General features: G+C 49.4%; 1 protein-coding gene across 1 annotated transcript in view; it reads right to left on the bottom strand.

The window, feature by feature from the left end:
* Window positions 1-18,612, bottom strand: part of LOC139049529 (rho GTPase-activating protein 45-like) — a 161,948-nt gene that overhangs the window by 70,316 nt on the left and 73,020 nt on the right. Inside the window, exons 5-7 of the mRNA XM_070525065.1 lie at window positions 16,834-16,897; window positions 5,941-5,995; window positions 4,677-4,823 (exon numbers count right to left, since the gene is read on the bottom strand). Of these exons, the coding sequence (XP_070381166.1) occupies window positions 4,677-4,823; window positions 5,941-5,995; window positions 16,834-16,897 (266 nt within the window). The remainder of the gene's footprint in view (window positions 1-4,676; window positions 4,824-5,940; window positions 5,996-16,833; window positions 16,898-18,612) is intronic.

The following is an 18,612-nucleotide window of genomic DNA, read 5'->3' as shown; positions in this document are numbered from 1 at the left end:
CGCCTCACCCGTTTCTCCCACCGCACCACAAGCCTAGCAGCACAGCTCGCGTGTGCCGTGCCGCTGGCAAGTCGGAAGGTCACATTACTCTCTCTCAGTCGGATAGCGTTCCGACGGAGATGTTCACACACCTCGTCGCCAAATAGTGAAGCGCTTGCTCCTGTGTCTAACAGCGCAAAAAACCTGCGCCGGGCGACTGTAACCTCTATGAGCGGCACTGGCGTGTCGCTGGGTAATCCAAAACGACAAGCCAGCGGGGCAAGGAGTTGATGTGTCTCACTTCGCACCGCTGTAACCGCCGCCGGCCATGCAGCATTGCTCACCGGCGGCTCCGCTCGTTTCCCGAAAGCGCGTGCTCTCGGTTCGCAGGCTGTCTGCAATCCCGGGCGAAGTGCCCCGGCTGGTTGCACCGATAACAGAGGAGAGCCGGCCTTTGACGGGCTTGGCGTCCAGTGCCTCGCGCCGTTTGACCATTGTTCCTCTCTATCGACTGCTCCCTTGCAGGCACGCTCTGCTCTCGCATCATCGAGCCGGCATATCGACTACGATTCTGCATACCTCGGCCATCGGCAGCGCATGCTGCACGCATGGCATAAGTGTACGGGTCGAGAGCCCGGTCAGATAAGCCCCAACCGTTTCTCATTTGTCCGTCACTGAAAGCAACCGCACCACCTCCACCGGAACGAGTGCGAAAAGTGTCCCCGTTCCACGCGCATCGCGGCTCAAGTGCCCTCGACGCTGGGGGTGGAGGTCGGTATGAGCGCAAGGCGAGTATGTCCGCCTGTATGCGCTTTGCCTCCGAGGCCAGCTCATCCAAATCCCTGAACTTGCTGCCTCTTAGGTACGCTGCGAAGGTGGGATGAGCTTGTCGTGTGACTCTCTCCACCTTATCGTAGCTCGGAGCGGTAGGGTCAGCGGTACGATAAAGTTCGTCCATCGCCCTGAGGTACTCGAGCAAGGATTCGTCCGGATGCTGAGTACGTAGCTCCAACTCGCGCCGCAGACGACGCTCGTAATCTGCGGGCAGGAATTCCTCGCGTAATGCCGCTCGGAACTCAGCCAGCGTGCTAGACCGGTAGCCAGTAAGCCGGAACCAGCAGGCAGCATGATCAGTCAACGACACTGGTACGACGCGTTCCAGCATCTCGTCATCGGACAGCCCCGTTGCGCGCTGGTAAGTCAGCACGCGATCGAGGTATTCGTTGACGCTAACTGAATCATGATACCCGCTGTAGGTGGGTAAGTCCACCCTCACTCTCGGTCTAGCAGCGGCGGCAGATGTCAGCAGAGTGTTCTGCACGGCACCTGTCAACCTCTCAATCAAGCGCATCGCATCCTGCAACAGCGCCTGTTGAGGCTCGCTCTGGCCAGTAATGCCTGGCACAGGAGCAGAACGCGTCGAGCAAGTATGCCGCAGTGGCTCCATGCTCTCCGCAAACACTGGTGAAGGGTTCGGCGTAATGTGCCTCCCGCCTTCAAGGGTACATCCTGCCGGAGAGAGCGCCTCATGTGTCGCGCTACCCTCTTCGAAGCTTATCAAATTCCCAGGGCTAATGTTCGCCGCAGGGCATGACTGAGCGGTAGCAGTTACCGCCGCTTCGAATTGTTGCCTGTTGGTAGCAACCTGCGACAGCGTATACAACGGCTGTAAATCAGCCCCGTATGCTGCCATGGTTCGTTCGTGCAGTGGCAGTCACTCACACAAACAGACTCAACCTGTCACACCTCTGGCCCCACGTTGGGCGCCAAATATAGGGGTATTACTCAGGCTCGCGCGTGCGCACCTGACCCTTCTCTGGATCGCACAGCGCCGGCGGAGCGGCAGTCGCTCCCTAGCACTTTCGCAGCAGCCCTAGCAGTCAGAGCTGTGACCCCTAACCCGCGGTTCGCAGTGAGTTGCGACCACGGCGGGTTCAGGCCAGTGGGGACAGGGTGAGTCTCAACCTAAGGTGTTTATTCATCTTAGAGTACAATGATTCCAACAGACAACAACAGCCACAACACATACAAATACAACACAAAACACAACCACAGCGGCGGAGCATTCCGCACGTCTGGGGTGAAACAAACCGCACAATGTGGGAACCACAAAAGAGGCTGATAAGGGTTCAGCTCACCCAAAATGGTTCCGCGCTCGGGCCCTGGGGCGGTGAGTCGCACACAAAGGCCGGGAGCAACAGGGCAACGGCGTGCGGCGGTCTCAGCGGCTGATTTGAGATGCGGCCTTTCGCAAGCTCTTCCACCGTGAGACAAACGTGCCTCGGGGGAATAGCGCTTCTCCTCGAGCGGCGGAGAGGAGTCTCCCCAGTTCCAAGAAAGGGAAAGGAGGGAACGGGGTGCCTTGGCTGCAGCGTCGCGGCCAGGCGCGAAGAGCAGCGGGAGCGGCGAAGGTGCCCTCTCCCCGCTACCCTCCGCGAGCGAGCACGTGATTATCGCGTGATAACCGCGTGGCCGCTCCGGAGATATCGGGATGCGCGTGCGATCCCCACAACTTGTAGAGAAAGGCAATATATTCGAAAGAAACTCACGGCAGACTATTCTCATAGCAGTGGCAGCTGTTCTTGCCAAGGACGACAACGTCACAGGCATATTCTATTACGACGGAGCTCTCGCCTCCAATGTCACAGATTAGAACACGATGCAGCGCTACTGTCCGTTAACAACGCGAACAGGCTGATCCCCGTGAAATTCGAAGGCATGCAGAACTGCCACAAGAGGTGTACAGCGCAGAAAAAGAAAAAGAACGAGAAGGAAGCAGGGGGGTGGCTAGCGACAAAAGCATAATGCATGCTTTGAGCATCCATATGTGAGAAAAGAAAAGGAGGAATTTCTTTTCCATAATTGTGGTCGGGGCTGTGAAAGAGAACGTTTGCTGCGGTGAGGGTACCTGACCTCCTCATCAATCGCCTCGGGGTATTTCATTTGATACCCTCAACGCTTTTGCTGCACTCTTTTGAAGAAAAAAATTCCTTCGGAGCAATGCTTCCTGAACGGCGCTTGAACTTCGAGTATATAATAAAAATGTCGCAGAGGACCAGGAGAGACGCCCTTAAAGCAGTCTGTCACGGTGTCCATGCTGCTTTTATGCATTATTTTGCTGCAGATTTAGGTTTTCTTTAGTAGAACACTAACGGCAGAGGTTAGCGCATTCTAGCAGATGTCTGCTGACGCATTCCCTACATGACTGCTGGTTCTTCATCAATGAAGAAAAAAGGACGCAATCTTTTTAAATCCTTCGGGTAGCCCACGTGGCTGTTTGGAGGTGTGAAAAAAGGCTGGTAAACATTAAACCATGCCTAAAATCGTTAGGATGTGAGCCTTTTTTGTCAAGGCAGGTTTCAAACGCACATACTGGAACACCTTGGCATTTCTCTCTGAAACAATACGATCTGTGGATATAAGTTAGAGGGATTCACTTAATTTCTTAGCACTCCTTCACTAAAAAACAAAAAGATAGCCATACACTTCACCTGGCTGCTAAGCCTTCTCGAGCCGCTCAGAAACGCTTCAAGAAGTTAAAGTACTGCTTGTCGACCTGAAGGCTCGGCCGATAATTAGTCCTCCCTTGCCTCAGCGGACCTCCGAACTGAGATTTCGCGATAACGTTGTTCCCTCTCACACAGAAATCTGAAAACGCGAAACTAAATATGGCAAAAACTAATTCCTAACAGGACGAGCTAGACATACACAGGGAGAGGAGTCGGGCCGTAGGAACGGCTTGCTACGCTGTGAAACGCTCCTGTCGTCTGTAGTTATTTTAAGCCACTAACATCAAACTCGAGTGCAGACAGACTACGCTACGTTGCTACACGTCAGTTCGTTTTTCAAATTCGTCAACGCGTCGTCTGACAAACTGTTCGAGGCCACAAAGAAATCCTCTCTCTCTCCTTCTCCCCTCTCTCTGCTCCGGGTGCTGCGCGCCGCCGCGTCACCCTCGAGAACATTTCAAGAAACAACACTCAATGTGTCATAAAACAGAGCTCGTAGCTTTGTTTTTACCATCATTTGCTGCCGTTCGTGGCGGGCGATACTTGCGTTCCTGCGCTTAATCTTGTGCTGCGAGTGTAGGGGCAAATTGTGTAGACAAGAGTAGGGCAAATTAAGATTTGCCCCACGTTCAATGCTTAATTATCTACGATTATGCAGGCAGTGTCCTAAACAGGGCTGCTAGCGAAGCGCCTAAATTGCGGTCCATGAATGCAAATAGCCTTCCTACGTCCTAAAGTAAGACAAACATTCACGCATTCAACCGCGACGTCGATAGGGAAGGAGGGAAACTTCGCGTTTGACTGCGAGAGGCAAGCAACGCCTGTCCCTTATACCTTTTTCTTCTTCCACAGCATGGTATGCAATAGACCGACTTCGCGCCTGTTATTACTGCACTTAGCGCGCACGCATAGCGGGCACATAGCAAGCGAACTAGGGATCGGCAGCGGCTGGAAAATTTTCGTCACAGCTCGCTTCTCCGCAATATAGCTCTTAATGCGGCGAAGCCAACTTCCTGATTAACGTCATATACAAGTCAGTGGTCTCCACTTTAATCACGCGCGCGTTCGTGCATCAGTGCACGTCTGTGCCCAGACTTTATGGGGTTTGTGTAAACGTAGCTCTTGAGTTTGCGTGTGCGTTTGTGTGCGTGCGTGAAACTGAAAGCAATCGAGAACGACTGTGCTTACCGAGGTTAGCGCGCTTTTCGACGTAGCTGATGACATCCTTGGCGTACTTGGACCAGATCTTGGCGCGTCGCAGAGCGAATTCTACGCCATCGTCGATCCGCATCAGCTTGGCGTCCGCCTCCGGGCCCGTCAGCGTCATTGGAGACGCTGTGCAAAACAAGAGCACGGGACGATCACTTCGCGCCTCGCGGTAGAACGACGTGGCGCGTTTCTCTCAAAGCATTATGAATGCAAGGATCGCGAAACATATATTGTACAAACGTTATTTTTTTCAGCAGCTGAAGCTGCACGAAGATATCAAGATTATCTTAGAAACGTGCAATTGGCAAGAATTTGAACAACCATAGGTGCTGCGCACTACTGAATTTAGGTGATGACGTCAACGCGTGACAAAATTTTCGCCAGCTTTTCTCCTTCTTTATTTCTTTTATGTGGGATCCTCTCCTCCAGAAAAAAATAAATAAAAGCCAGACGTTGACCGATCAAACTTTCCTTTATTGTATTTTTCAATATGAATAACATACTTATAATAGCTACTGTAATGTTAATATTAACGAGACTCCGTTAGCAGCCGCCACAATCTCTGACATCACAGGAGTGACTTCGGGGATTTGCAAACTGCGTCGCCACTCACCTTGCGACATTACTTCATTTTAGCGACGTAAGAAAGCTCTCGTTAGGCGTGGCCGATTTGACACATTACATAAGGACTTCACCACATTAGACACACTTAACGGTTTCTATTCAGAGCAGGAGCGTTTTGAAAGAAGCACAATAAAGGCATTTAGAAATCAATTTCTTGGGAGCAATGCGTGTGACGCAGGACAAACCATAAAGCATGTTCAATATTAACTAGAAGGTGTCGCTTACTATGTTACGTTCCAAGAAGGAAACAATGCAAATCACAGAGGATGCAGAACCAGAAGTCCCCCCAATCAGGGCCCAATGAACCCGGGAAGCCTCAGAATGCGCAAAAGCGTGGTTTCTTTCTCTTTAATGGCATGAAAATAAATAGAGAAGTCATTTCGGCTGTGTCAATAACTAAACTTAAAACTTAAAAATCCGTATGCTCAGTAAAAAAAGAAACGCGTTAGTTCACAGTAAAGTATAAAAGAAAAGAGTGTAGCGTCACAAGAGAAGACACATCTTTGCGAAAAGTCACTCGAAACAGTGTGCGCGGATGTTGGAGGCATACAATTACGTTTCACACTGGAAATAGATTGAGGGCGATCGATTGATTAAAGGCGAATTTCGGCGTACTCACCGTAGGACCGTGACGTCGGCGCCTGCTTGTCAGGTGACAGGAGGTTCTCGCAGCTCTGCGATTAAAAAGAGAAGAAGAAAGAAAGCCATGCCGGCAACGCCTTACATTTGGAACACACGAAAAGTCGAAGTACTCATGGAAGCGTGATAAAAAAAAGGAAAAAAAACATGCTTTTATTTTATTTGATTCGTTCAGCTTCGACTGGGACAGCGAATGACGCTGTAACACAGCCAAACCCGATCATAACAAACCCAGGTACAGTGAATTACGCGCTATGCATTGAACACGCCAGACTTTAATAGCAATTACCGTGCAAAATAAACACATTAAAGCGAACTGGGCAATGGATGTATCGAACTCCGAGCGCCTACAAGATTCCTCGTAAACCTGCCTGCAGTGGCCCACACATTTTTTTTGTTTTATTATGCAATTGCTTCTTCAGCATTGTCTTTCTTTTTTTTCCTTTTTCGGTAGTGTGGGCGAGCGCGCTTGATAGCATATACGGACAAAACCGGAAAATGCGCTCTCTTAACACGTATCACGACAGAGGCCTATGGATCGTCCCGGGTTGCTGTGTTACTAACAGACTTTCACACGTCACAGAAAAAACCTAACCGATTACAATTACTTTGAACAAGAACGTCACTGACTGCAGTGAACAATTTATGTCCCACGAAATTAAGCAATTACCGAAGCGCAATCGAATAATTTACGTTACTTTGCGCCCGATCTTTATTAGCATTGCACAAATACAGCAAATAGGAGAGCTGTCCTGAGTTTTTTGGGGTGTCTTCTGCAACCATTCACACGTATTTTACCTTCGCTAAATCATCATCATCATCATCATCATCATCATCATCATCATCATCATCATCCTGTTCTATGTCCACTGCAGGACGAAGGCCTCTCTCTGCGATCCCCAATTACCCCTGTCCTCTTCGCTAACTATTGCTTATCAAATTTTTTCCATAGTCACCTTGCCTCGTTTCTTTCGCGAAGAAATCAGCAACGATATTGAAAACTCACTATGTGCGCGGGGGAAGAAAGCACGATGTTGTAAAGCACGAACATTGTGGTTACTGAATGCCGCAACGTTCGCACGTGGATCCTTTATGAAGCTCAAGACTTACATTACTGGGGTCCGCGGAAGGCGCTCCGTATAGGGCGAACAGGCAGAAAAAATTATGCGTGGCTCTGCTATCGCAAACACCAGAGACCAGCGGAGCTGGGGGCAGGCTAGTAAGGGAGTGCTAAATCACTCCCCAAGCTCCGCTGGTCTCTGGTGTTTGCGATAGCAGAACCACGCATAACTTTTTTCCGCTGCGACAAAGAGGACCGCCGAAGCGAGCGTGGGTGTTTTTATCGGAGAGAAATGACGTCACACCCGCTGTTTCCCGGCCGCACCACTCCTTCTCACCCGCTAGAATCCACCCACCCTCGCCGCGTCGCTATGCTGCGCGATGCTATTTTTATACTCTGCTTTCACTCTCTCTCAGCTCTTTCTCCCCCAGCTCAGCGAAGCTGCGGACGTCAAGAGAAACCCAGCGAGGTTCTAATAGCTTCACTGCAAAAAAAAAAAAAATGTCGTCCGAGGGTAATTCCCTGGCATGAACGTCCAAGTGGCCAGCGCTATCGAGGAGTGGCAGCGCCGGTTGAAATCGTCGGCGAATATGGAGTTAAAATGGGGACACAAATATTTAGCGTTCGAGTCTGCCTGTCTGAACAAGCGAATCCGCGAGCCTGCTGCGTGCCGGGAATGCGGACGTTCTCCCGTAGTTCCCGCGAAATTCAAGCGTTCGACGCTGCATCGTCAGCGCGTACGAAATTGAAAAGACGTGCAGAGACAAACGGACGACAGAAAAAGGTAGAGCGCTGGAGCTTTTCTAGATTCCAACTAGCGCCAATTTTCTTCTTTGAGTCCCCTGGCACAGCTTGTCGCGTCAATAAAGTAACTAAATGCACGTAATTTGTTAGTCACAGAAGGAATCGAATTACAGCGAACGTGACCGAGCAAAAATACAACCAATGAACACAAAACTGCCAAAAATGTAATTGGTTACAAGTGATTATTTCATCTGATTCATAACGTACAAGTCTGGTTACTTACACGTGCTGCTGCTCCAATAGTCCGGTCGCCATAGTATATTTAAGCACGGTCGCGCAGGTTTGTTCCATTGCATAAACGAACTCGTCATAAACGCACACACATTTCCGTTATTGCCGGGTTCGGATACATCGAATTACTTGATATATCGAACTCTGTTTCGTGCGCGAGCCTGCAAGTTATAACCGCGTTTGACTGTAGTCGCACCTCACACAGGTCACTTCGGTTCGTTTCGATTTCACTGAATAGGCGCGGTCGTTGCGAGAAAGTTGCGGATCTTCGCGGCTCTCGTTCTGCGAAACTTCCTGTGAACTCTACGTACATTTAAAAAGCTCGAAACAAATAGCGTCGGCGAATCTCGTTCCCAAATAAGCTGATTACGCTCTCGCAGACTAACCTTGTGTGCCAGGCCCTCATTATACCCCGTCACCTGCCCCAACAATGTAAAATAAGCGGCCTAACAAACCTAAACACAATCGCCTTCAAGCAGGTTCCCATCGACAACTTGTTACTTTTCACTGTGCCAACGCAGCGCGAAGACCTGCTACAAAAACAAAACTAAACAAAACATAGGAAAGTGGGGCGCGATAAGCTTGACCAACCGAAGGAAAAGTAAGGCACTACGAGACGACCGCACAGGACGCACTACAACAGGGCCACCAATAGGAGCACTCGCCGAGTGCATTCGGGAATACATCGAACGGTTCGTTACGGCCGCCCTCCGTGGGTCAATCAATCGACGCCACGTATAAGCGGCCTGCAAGACCACAGGGTGAAACGGCGACGTTCTAGCCCTTCCATTCAATAAACCGCAATTCCCACAAAAAAAGCAGCCATGTCTATATTATATGAAAGATCGAAGACACAAGTTTGCGGACGTGTACTGCTGAGACGATTTCGAACGCCTTCGAATAATTCCATACGTTTTCGCGCGTTATTCTTACGAAAATACCTAAGGTCCCTCCCCAATCTTGGTGGTTCCTCCCCAGTCTTGACGGTCCCTCCCCAGTCTTTGACTATGTGACCTGCTAGAGTTACTTTTTCTGTAGACAATGTCAATCGTCTCAATAAACTGAAACTGAAAAAAGAAAGCTCTCCGCTATCTCCTGTACGAAGATGGGACGATTGCCCTCCGGACAGGTTTAGGGCACTTGGTAGATGACAGCCCTCTCACAGAAGAGGTAATCTTGGGACCGTGGCTACGTGCCTCTGCGACGTAGACAGCGACAAAAGCGCTGCTGCGATTCTTGAAATGCACCAGCCTCTACGACTGCGTGCGATTGACTCGCCGATGATAGCTTGGCGGCCTGTGTACGAGCGCGAAGTGTGAACTTCTCTGTTCCTTCTCATCTTTCAATGCCCATCTCCCTTTTCACAGTGTAGGGTAGCCAACAGGGCTCAGCCTGGTTAACCTTCCGGCCTTTCCCTTATGACCTCTATTTTTCTCTCTCTCTACCCCCTCCTTTTCTGCGCTATTCCCACAAAGAGAAAAGCAAGACATGCGGACATATCGGAGTACGTGCGAAACGCTTGAACAGGTTACGAAAAGAGCAGGCACTTTAGTAATTCTTGCGTGTACGCCCTGACACACCGATTCGAAGATATTCGAAGATTAGAAGATATTTATCGCTACGACCGTGGCCGCAATATTTTTCGCCCTGAGCTTTCCTCACGCTGCGTTTTCTTTCATTTTCTTTTTGCTCCGCAACTCTACCTTTCTGACGTAATTAAAAAAAAATATGTTTACAAATATACAAACAGATTTGTTTCGTGCAAAGAATTATAATAAGAAACGATAGTACACGGTCCATGAATCCAGTGTTTTCGGTCGCGAGGGCGTCCTGGGCGAAGGCATGATGTCGTACGGAAGTGGCGAGGAGGGGCTCGATGGTGTCCGGGACAAATCCGCGGAAAGAGAGCGCCACCGACCTTTATTCCTTTTCTTTTTTTTGGATAGCAGTGTCGCAGACCGGGCACGAATAACTTTGCGGAGCGCGATGTTGTTGGTGCCAGAACGCGGGTCACAGCCGGCGCCAGTGCTGCTACTTTGAACACGTGCGCTTTTCAGCCGGAAACGTGTCGGAGATCAGGCACTTCTCGTGCTTGCCACGGGTTGCGCAAACTGCGCAGCGTTCACAAGATAGCCTGCTAGCACCGAACGCCTCTTTAATCAGACATACATCGGGTGCACGACTCCTATAGTGGCTCCAAAATACGCCACGGTGCTATAGCGCGAATGCTGCGGGTCTGGTAGGGGCGCGAGCGGACTGCGTCATCTATGCATGCTAAACAAAAAAGTGCTTTTGACACTTTCTTTCTTTCTTTATTCTTGTGCGTGACATAGGCGTTGGCCGGGTCGCGCGAAAGTATCTAGTATGTTTCTATTCTGACTCTTTAAAATACTCCTTTTGACAGCATTTCTGTGTGTTCGCGTTTCAAAGGTATATTTTTTAATCCTACTCTGCTTCCGATATTTTTTGGAAAAAAGAAAACATTGTTCGTGCTTTTCTATATTTGTTTTTGACCCCAATCATAGGAGAGAGAGAAAATACATTTATTCGGACCATCGAGGTGGTTGCTCTTGAGGTCGAGTGGGTGGGGTCCTCATTCCAGGACTCCACCGGCCATGGCTGCTCGACGTACTTGCTGGACGAGAGCTTCTTGTCCCGCCAGGGTATCGCCGGTCAACTGTACCTCCCACCGCTCAAATGACGTGCTAGGAGTCTTTAAGTGTTGAGGTCAATCATAGGAACTATAATTAAAGGCGCAACATCAAAAAACTAACCTTCCCATCAACTCTAAATAAAGCCTTTTTTGTGTTTCTAATAACTGTCACGCCACTTTACAGAAAAGAAAAGTACAAGGAGTCGTGTCCCAAGCTGCGTATCACTGAACGTATGATTTCAGCTATACCGTTATGCTTTTGCTCGAGCTTCTAAAGCGAATGCCATAAGATCTAAAAAAAAAAAACGTAGGCGTCACACAGAGAAGCATGGCACGCTAAGACACTGTAAGGCTACTGCCGATCATTGCCAATTATTAAAGTGATTTTCTCGTTTCGAGCAAGTTTTCGCAGACGAACGGCGCAGACTCACAAAAGCAGAATCACGTTTGTCCTGCACTGGTGGTGAGCCAGCCAGCGAACTCTAAAAAAAAAAAGTTGGCAGTGGCCTAGCTCGGCTATGCTAGGCTATACGTAGCGAAAGCTAAGGCATAGCAATGTTAGCCTTGGTTAATCTTGATTGCAAGTCCAGGTTAGTCTGGTTGCCTAGCTATGTTGCGGCATTTAGCCAGTCGTTCGGCGCACTGTTCGTCTGTTTCCTGGGCGATTCCTCTTCATCTCGTTCCGATGTCGATTCCAGGCCTCCTCCTGCTTACCAGAATTGTCGCCCTCCATACTGCCGCCTTAAAGGGAAGCTGAAACACTTTTCGAAAAAAATGAGCTCTCTGCGGCATTCTACAGTTTTGAGTCCCCTGAACACGAATATCTGGTTCAAAAAAGGCGGAAACAAACGCAAGCGGCTGTTTTTTCAAGAAAACGCGCACCAGCGCCTCAGGGCATCGCGCGAACGCCGCTGTTGCCCGTGATTGGTCGGGGCCGCTGTGACGTCGTTGGCGGTAGTCGCCGGTCGGCGCCGCCGCATGTCTCCGTTTCAGAGCGTAGCACCATGCCTTTCTCTCTGGTAGCACGCGGTTCTGCTGTTCTGGCTTCATAGCTGAGTTGTAAGATGGAACGTTCTCGCTGTCTCCGACAGCTTGTATTTTCCCCGTACATGTTTGAAACCACAGCCGATACGGAAAACGATGGCGGCAACGGCGGCAACGACGATGTTGAGTGTGCCAACAGCGAGAGCGATGTGTGCACCTTCTCGCGCGCTGGAAATCTTAGCTAGTACGTATGTTTTTTTTTTTTTCGTGTAGCTGCACGTTGCAATGACGGGTGACAAAATGCGCTAAAGTGTCACTGGGAACATGCTGCTGGAAGAATTCCGAAGCACTAACTTCTCATTAGATTCTAAACACGGGTGAAATTCCGCGATGTCAAGCACCTTGCCGCTGCTTGTCTAAAGTCCCGTGTTTTTTTCAGCGTTGATACACGATCGCGAACATAAGTGCCGCGTTTCAAAGCGCGCACATGCAGTGCTGTGAGGTACAGTCATGAAAGTTGCTTATCATACACATCCAGAGATGACCAGAGGTATTATATGTGCCGTATTCATAACATGGTTCGACGACTTTGCCAGTGTGGCTCGATCAAGAATCGGTATACGTGCTCCATGCTAGTGTTGACATAAAGATATTAGGCAGTTTTAGTACCGCCGTGTGGTAAACGCGATGACTGAACCGCACGTCGAATGTCACTAGGCAAGCCTACACTCCATTTGATACCTCAGGTGCAACGCTGTGGAAGCTACGCACGAAGTCCGGTTACCAAAATTTATTACTGCGCGCGTTTCCGTCTATGTTTCGCAGCGTGCCAGCGGCTTTTGCTCGCGCGAGCATGCACGTGAAGCTGCCGTGACGGGCTGCAATTAAAAAATACCGAAAAGAAATTTTTTTAAAAGAACGTGTTAGCAGCCGTATAAGTGCACGGATGGTATATTCTCTTGTAGGAGAATATAGACGGAACAACGCCGGGCTTCAGTCGCGCCGATTTAACTTGAATACCGATTGCCCGCATCGTTGTCAAGCTCCGATGATAGTCACTGTCGCGGAAATGGTCCGAGCACAGCACAGTTGATTTCGTCGGCACGAACTTATCTCTCCTCACCGCACGTACCCACTGCGCTGCAAGCTTCTTTTCCTTCGGGAATTCGTGAAACACCACATCGTCTCGCCCGCCTGTGTTCGCGCAGCCGAATGCTGCACAGAACGAGGGCATGTTGGGCGCCCTTGGCTGTAGGCACTCACGCAGCACAGAAGGAAAGAACAGTTTACGAAAATCGCAAAACAAACGTGAGCGGCGGCGGCGGCGGCAGATCTCTCGTAGCGTCGTTCAGTAAAGCGCAGGACGGAAAGAGGCATGCCAGCGCATGCCAGCACGCCGGTCCGCAGCTCGGTTGGCTTGGTCTCCGCCCGTGACGTCGCTCTCGCCGGTTCTCTCCTCTGGCAACAACCTCACCCGGCGCTCCGGGAAGCGATGGGGGCGTGTCCGCGCGGGTTATTTAGAAAGCGATTTCCGCCCCTTATAATAACAAAACGAAAAAAAAAATTTTCGGAACCGTAAATTATTAGGTCTGTTCTTCCCAATCCCAGCAATTCATGGAAATTGAAAACCGTTTCAGCTTCCCTTTAACTGTGGTTGCGGCGCACGCGAGCTCTCCTTTTCAATCCTCCGACATGTCATCAGGCATGCGAGGCAGCTGGCGCAGCGAGCGGAGGCGAGCGCAACGACGAGGAACGCGATGTGACGTCGTACCAAACGGCGGCGGCAGAGAGGCGCGGCGCTGCACAGCGGCGGAACACCTGTGGCTCGGTGCTACTAGTGGCGCATGCGCAGTAGTGAATAGGGAGCGAGAGAGAGAAAGAAAGAGAGAGAGAAATATGCGCGGCGAGGCGCGCGTTGTGAGGTCATGTGCCTCCTCGGAGCACCGCCACGGTTAAAACGCAAGTTCTTGGCCAATAAAGCATTCGCTTTAAAAAGAACGGGCCTCCTGAATGACCCGACTCCAAGAAAGGGTTTCACAACTCGTGTTGAAGAACTCCGGTTAGCATTAATGACAGCGTGATTGCTTCGCCTGTCACGTGTTTATCATTTCGGAGTCGTCACGGGTGCGTAGGAGGAAGCGAATTCTTCGCTCCAAAGCCTTAGCGACCGCTTCCTTCTCCCCCTCCTGAAGGATCTCGACTCGTACGCGGAGCAAAACCGACGCTGGTGGCCGTCGGGGGTGTTGCGAGCCACCGCTACGGTCTTTGCGTGCCTTAGCCTGCGTTGCGCAGTTCTGCCAAGGCACGCAAGCTTTTTTTTTTTTTCGGGTTTCTTTTCCACGCAAGCGTCCAGTGCTTACGCAGCAAAAGCCTATTTTTCTGTGTCGCGCATCCAGTGGCATGCCATGTAGTCATTCAGTGAAGGACGCCGCGTTGCTCCCACAGGGGTTGCACGGCGCAAGTTAAGCTATTTGCATCGCGCTTAGGGAGTTGGTGACGCCATGCCAGGTCCCGGACAACCAAGGGTCATCTGCGTGTCGAGAATTTGAACGCTCTGTATGCTTGCAGAGGGTCTTTTTTGAAAGCGTGATGAGCGCGACTGTAAGTTGTCGTGCTGTAAGTTATGCGGTGACAGAGGAAAAAAAGAATTCCGTGCAAGCTTGGCTACTTTGCCCCTCGAAATCTTTAAATGTGGCAGTGTGATGACCCCCCGCACGAAGCTCCTTATAGCGATACTAAGAAGAATCGCTAAGATCAGCTTACTGTGGTGAATGACTTCTTGAACACTTCAATTACACTCACATTTGGCGCCAAATTGGGTGAGGTAAGGGGGGGGGGTAAAGTAGACGAGAGCAAGAAAACTTTTTTTAAAAATGAAAGAAAGGTATATCAGTATATCATGACGTCACGGATGTTAAAGAACCTTCACATGTATGACACTTTTTTACAGAAAAGTTTTCGAGACATGTGTCTTGGATTTCACTAGAACGCAATGCTGTTTTTTACCGATGCGCTATTAGCTGGTGCAAAGCGTATGTTGTCTAACATTCTTGACGTCGCGAGGAACTTGTTCCGGAACATGAAACCCGCCTTTCAATTTGCATTTCTTAATTGTGCGATTACGGGGAAGGAGCTCGCAGTAAGAAGGTCGTTTCCGCCATCCGAGATTCCAGAAGAGCAATTTATCAAACCGTCGTAATTTGAGATTCTTCTTTAATACCTCTTTCGATGTCCATGAAACTATGCTGTACGTGCGAGCCAGGCATAGTACATAAATACAAAAAGATAGATTACGCCAGGAGACAAAAGAGACAGACAAAATATAGACAAAGAGATAGACAAGAGACAAAAAGATAGATTACGCGCGAAATGAACCGCTGGACTACTCGGTTCGTAGCATAACTTAAGAGGAAACGAACAGGATAGGTGCTATAAAAGAGTAGTAGATAGGTACTGCACAGCAGAAAGTTTTACAGCCTTAAGGGTGCTTCTTTTTCCCACGGCTGTAATTTTTTTTTTGTTATAAGCGACAGTGAGTTCTAATTACGCCTGCCATGAGCGAGGCTGTGGTTGAAAATTCTATATTAATTCGGACCACCTGGTGTGCAGCGAAATATCTGAGAGGAGAGTTTGACAGCGGTGTATTAAAGTCACAATCAAAATCTTATTACGAGGCACGGCGTATTAGGAGTCTCCGCATTAATTTCGACCGTCTGGGGTTCGATAACGTGTATCCAATGCACGACATGCCATATTTCTTTCTTTCTATTTTTTAGATTGAGTCACTGTTTGTTTTCTTGCCAGCGTTTTGTATCTGAATTGTCTTCAAATGTAATTGAACTGTACTACGTGCACCACTCACTCAATGCTTCCCTGGAGGCCTGCGAGGTATTTCTCAATAGAAACGAAATAAAAATGCAAGAGCGCTTTTTGCGAACCGCCTCCGTCGGAATGCGCCGACATGCTCACCACCGCCGTGCTGCAGGCACTGGGCTACGGCTGCTGGAACTTGCAGTTTCCGTGCACTGTCTCTGCCTCAGGTATACCACGACGCTTACGCATCCAGAAGACTCGCAAACGCAAAACTCCATTTGTCCCCATCAACGGTTCGATCTAACTCTTTAAAGGTGAGGGTGCTAGTTAAGGGTCAAACTGACACTCTTAGGAGCTCATCGCTTTTTTTTTACTACCTTTCTTTTCTTTTAAGTACATTGCGGTACTCTATTAAAGGGTGCACACGGCGGCGCGACATGCGCAATTTTCGCACCTTGGAAAGCGTGGGAGAGCCCGGTTCTGCAGCAGACGACTCACGCTGTAGGTGAACGCTGTTTCCTCCCTACGCGCATGCGCAGTGAGCAATTCATTCGCACTGCCTCCACCGGTGCGCGCACTTTGAGCACTCTCAACGCGTGAGCCGCACGCTCCATGTAACAGTGGACCGCACTGTAACCAGCTGTTCCGCGCTACTATTTAAATTTATATTAAAGTTGCGTAACTAAAGCAAACTAACAAATTAATTTATACTGATAAAGTACCCTTTGAAAACTCTGTTGCCGTTAATTACACAATAATAGGTCGATTATTATTATTATTATTATTACTACAAGTTCCTTTTTTTTTACATTCGCGCCGAAACCATAACTCCGGTATCAGTGCGACGCCACGGATTTCAAAGCATGTTTTTTCTTTTTCGCATTTGGGTCGCGTTGGCTGAGCAAAAGTTCGAGGAACTTGCCGCATTCAAATGCCTTGGGCTCCTCTAGAATACAATGCAGTCAATATTCTCACCGTTAAGGAATTTCCTACGCCCAAGAAGACATTGTTATAATCCATAACGTCACAGCAAGCTGGAGCAGCGTCGCCACCAATCTTTTGTGCTTCTCGCCATTCTTTTTTCTGGCTTACCGAGTAAATTTGCTCGCTGTAAGAGCGGTGTTTCTGCCATTGCGGAAGAGTAATTTTACTGACACAAAATAAATAATTTTTATCTTTAGCGTCCCTCTCTAAGCAGACGCGGTTCTTACAGACGGGCCGCGAGAGAACGCAACTTCTGGAAATTATGTACGCGCGCGGTAACGTTACTCCGGGGGGGGGGGGGTTGGGGGAGGGAGGCGAACCCCGACAGTGGGGTGAGGTCTTACCCGCGCCTTGCCGATGGCACTCGTGGAGCCCGTGTCCAGGTCTCCCATCAGGTACTCGGACACCCTGCACCACGAGGAGAGAGACACCAACGTCAGGGGATGAGGAAAGCAGCGTGGCATAGTGACAGCGAACAATAGAGCAGAGCGCGTTTATTTAAGAGGACGGCTTGCGGCCATTTTAGTTAAACAGCATGATTTGTGGTTAAAGGCCCAGACCCGCAACGCGTCTGCTTTAACAGAACGAGAGAGCGGAACGTTTCGGGCATAGCGCTACCACGTAGCGTGGTTGCTAACAGTCTTCTTTTGAAACCGCTAACTTCTTTACAAATAACTCGCTTTCTTTCGAAAGCACGGCCAGATGACAAAGACAGATGCCAAATTCCCGGCTGCCGTGATACCACGCAGTTAATGTAGAGCAAATGGGATGTATACAGCTCTATTTTGCATTCGACAAGGGTTATCTGTGCAAGTTCCACATGAGGTCACAGGTGGCCTGCGGTGGAACTCGCTTTCAGTTAAACTGCATGTTGCTTGCTCATGGTTAACGAAGCGAAGCCGAAAATATCTACGCGAAGTATTTCATTTTCCTTTTTGTCGAATAATGTTATGGAGCAATGGGGCGTGACGCTGAAGACTAGCTCACTATCGTCAAATATGACTAGGCGAAAGAAATTGCGATCGGTTCGGCTAGCCATCTTGTTTATGCGCCATTGCAGCAGATCGTAAACAACCTGTAAATACACCTTCTTTTTCTTGATTACGTAATCACTTCGCTGCTTCCGCCCTGTAACAATATCCTTATTTTAGGCCACACTTGCAAAGTTAGAGGAAAAATCAACTTTTATTCCCTCAAGTATTTTTTATGTTTCTTCCTTAAGCGGTTCAGCAGTGGCACGGACAGAATACATCCACTGGTTATCATACCGTAATTGCTAAAAGTGCGCACATTCCACACAACTATACCAGCGCATGAGGGTATACGCCTAATTGTCGGGCGAGTTGGTACAGGTTTTGAACAAGAAAATGACGGTGAAACAGAAAAAAAAAGACCAGAAAGAGAAACAAGGAGGTGGGGGGCGGGGAACGGAACACACAGATAAGTGAAGGGCAGGGCGCCCACCTAATCTGGGACTTCAAAGCGAGACTGTATACACGAGTTCCTCTTTCGACGCGCCCTGAAAGAAAAGCAGGAAAATGGCGCAGGGAAACTGCATTGTCGCGAAAGGTGTGTACGAAGCTACTCAAAGCGAACGCGATAAGATTAGAAAGCATAGGGCGTTGAGAACGTGTTTTCAAACACGTTCACGTCTCCTCCACCGGCCTGTCCCTTCTGCACCGGCCCAAACACAGAGGCAACGAATTAAGCATCACCTCATGGGAACCTGTTTGGGCCTTCACGAGGTCCGCACCCGCCCAATTCGCGGCCTGGACTACCACCCAGGTCGACCACCTGGCCTAAAGTTTCCGACGCATGGTCGTCTGTACCGGCCGCTCCTGGACTTCATCCAGGAGACAGACGTATATATTTTTGTTTAGTTTATGCCGTAGAACATAGCGGCAGCAATTTATTTAAAAACTTGGAGGCCGCTTCAGCTTCGCCTTTAAGAGTGCAACGCGATGGCATTCAAATATCCTAGACTATACCTCTCACGCTTCCCGGCAACTGCAGCGTATGTAACCGCAATGTTTACCGGGAAACGCTGGTGGCTAACGCTATGCACGAAGGCGATGTTTGTGGTAGAAACGCGGCCTCTTGCGTGGGCCGATCCAGGAGATAGT

This window comes from Dermacentor albipictus, chromosome 9, assembly GCF_038994185.2.
Source record: "Dermacentor albipictus isolate Rhodes 1998 colony chromosome 9, USDA_Dalb.pri_finalv2, whole genome shotgun sequence".
Classification (NCBI taxonomy): domain Eukaryota; kingdom Metazoa; phylum Arthropoda; class Arachnida; order Ixodida; family Ixodidae; genus Dermacentor; species Dermacentor albipictus.
Note: the sequence above shows the minus strand (reverse complement) of the source record. Positions and strands in the feature narration are given on the sequence as shown.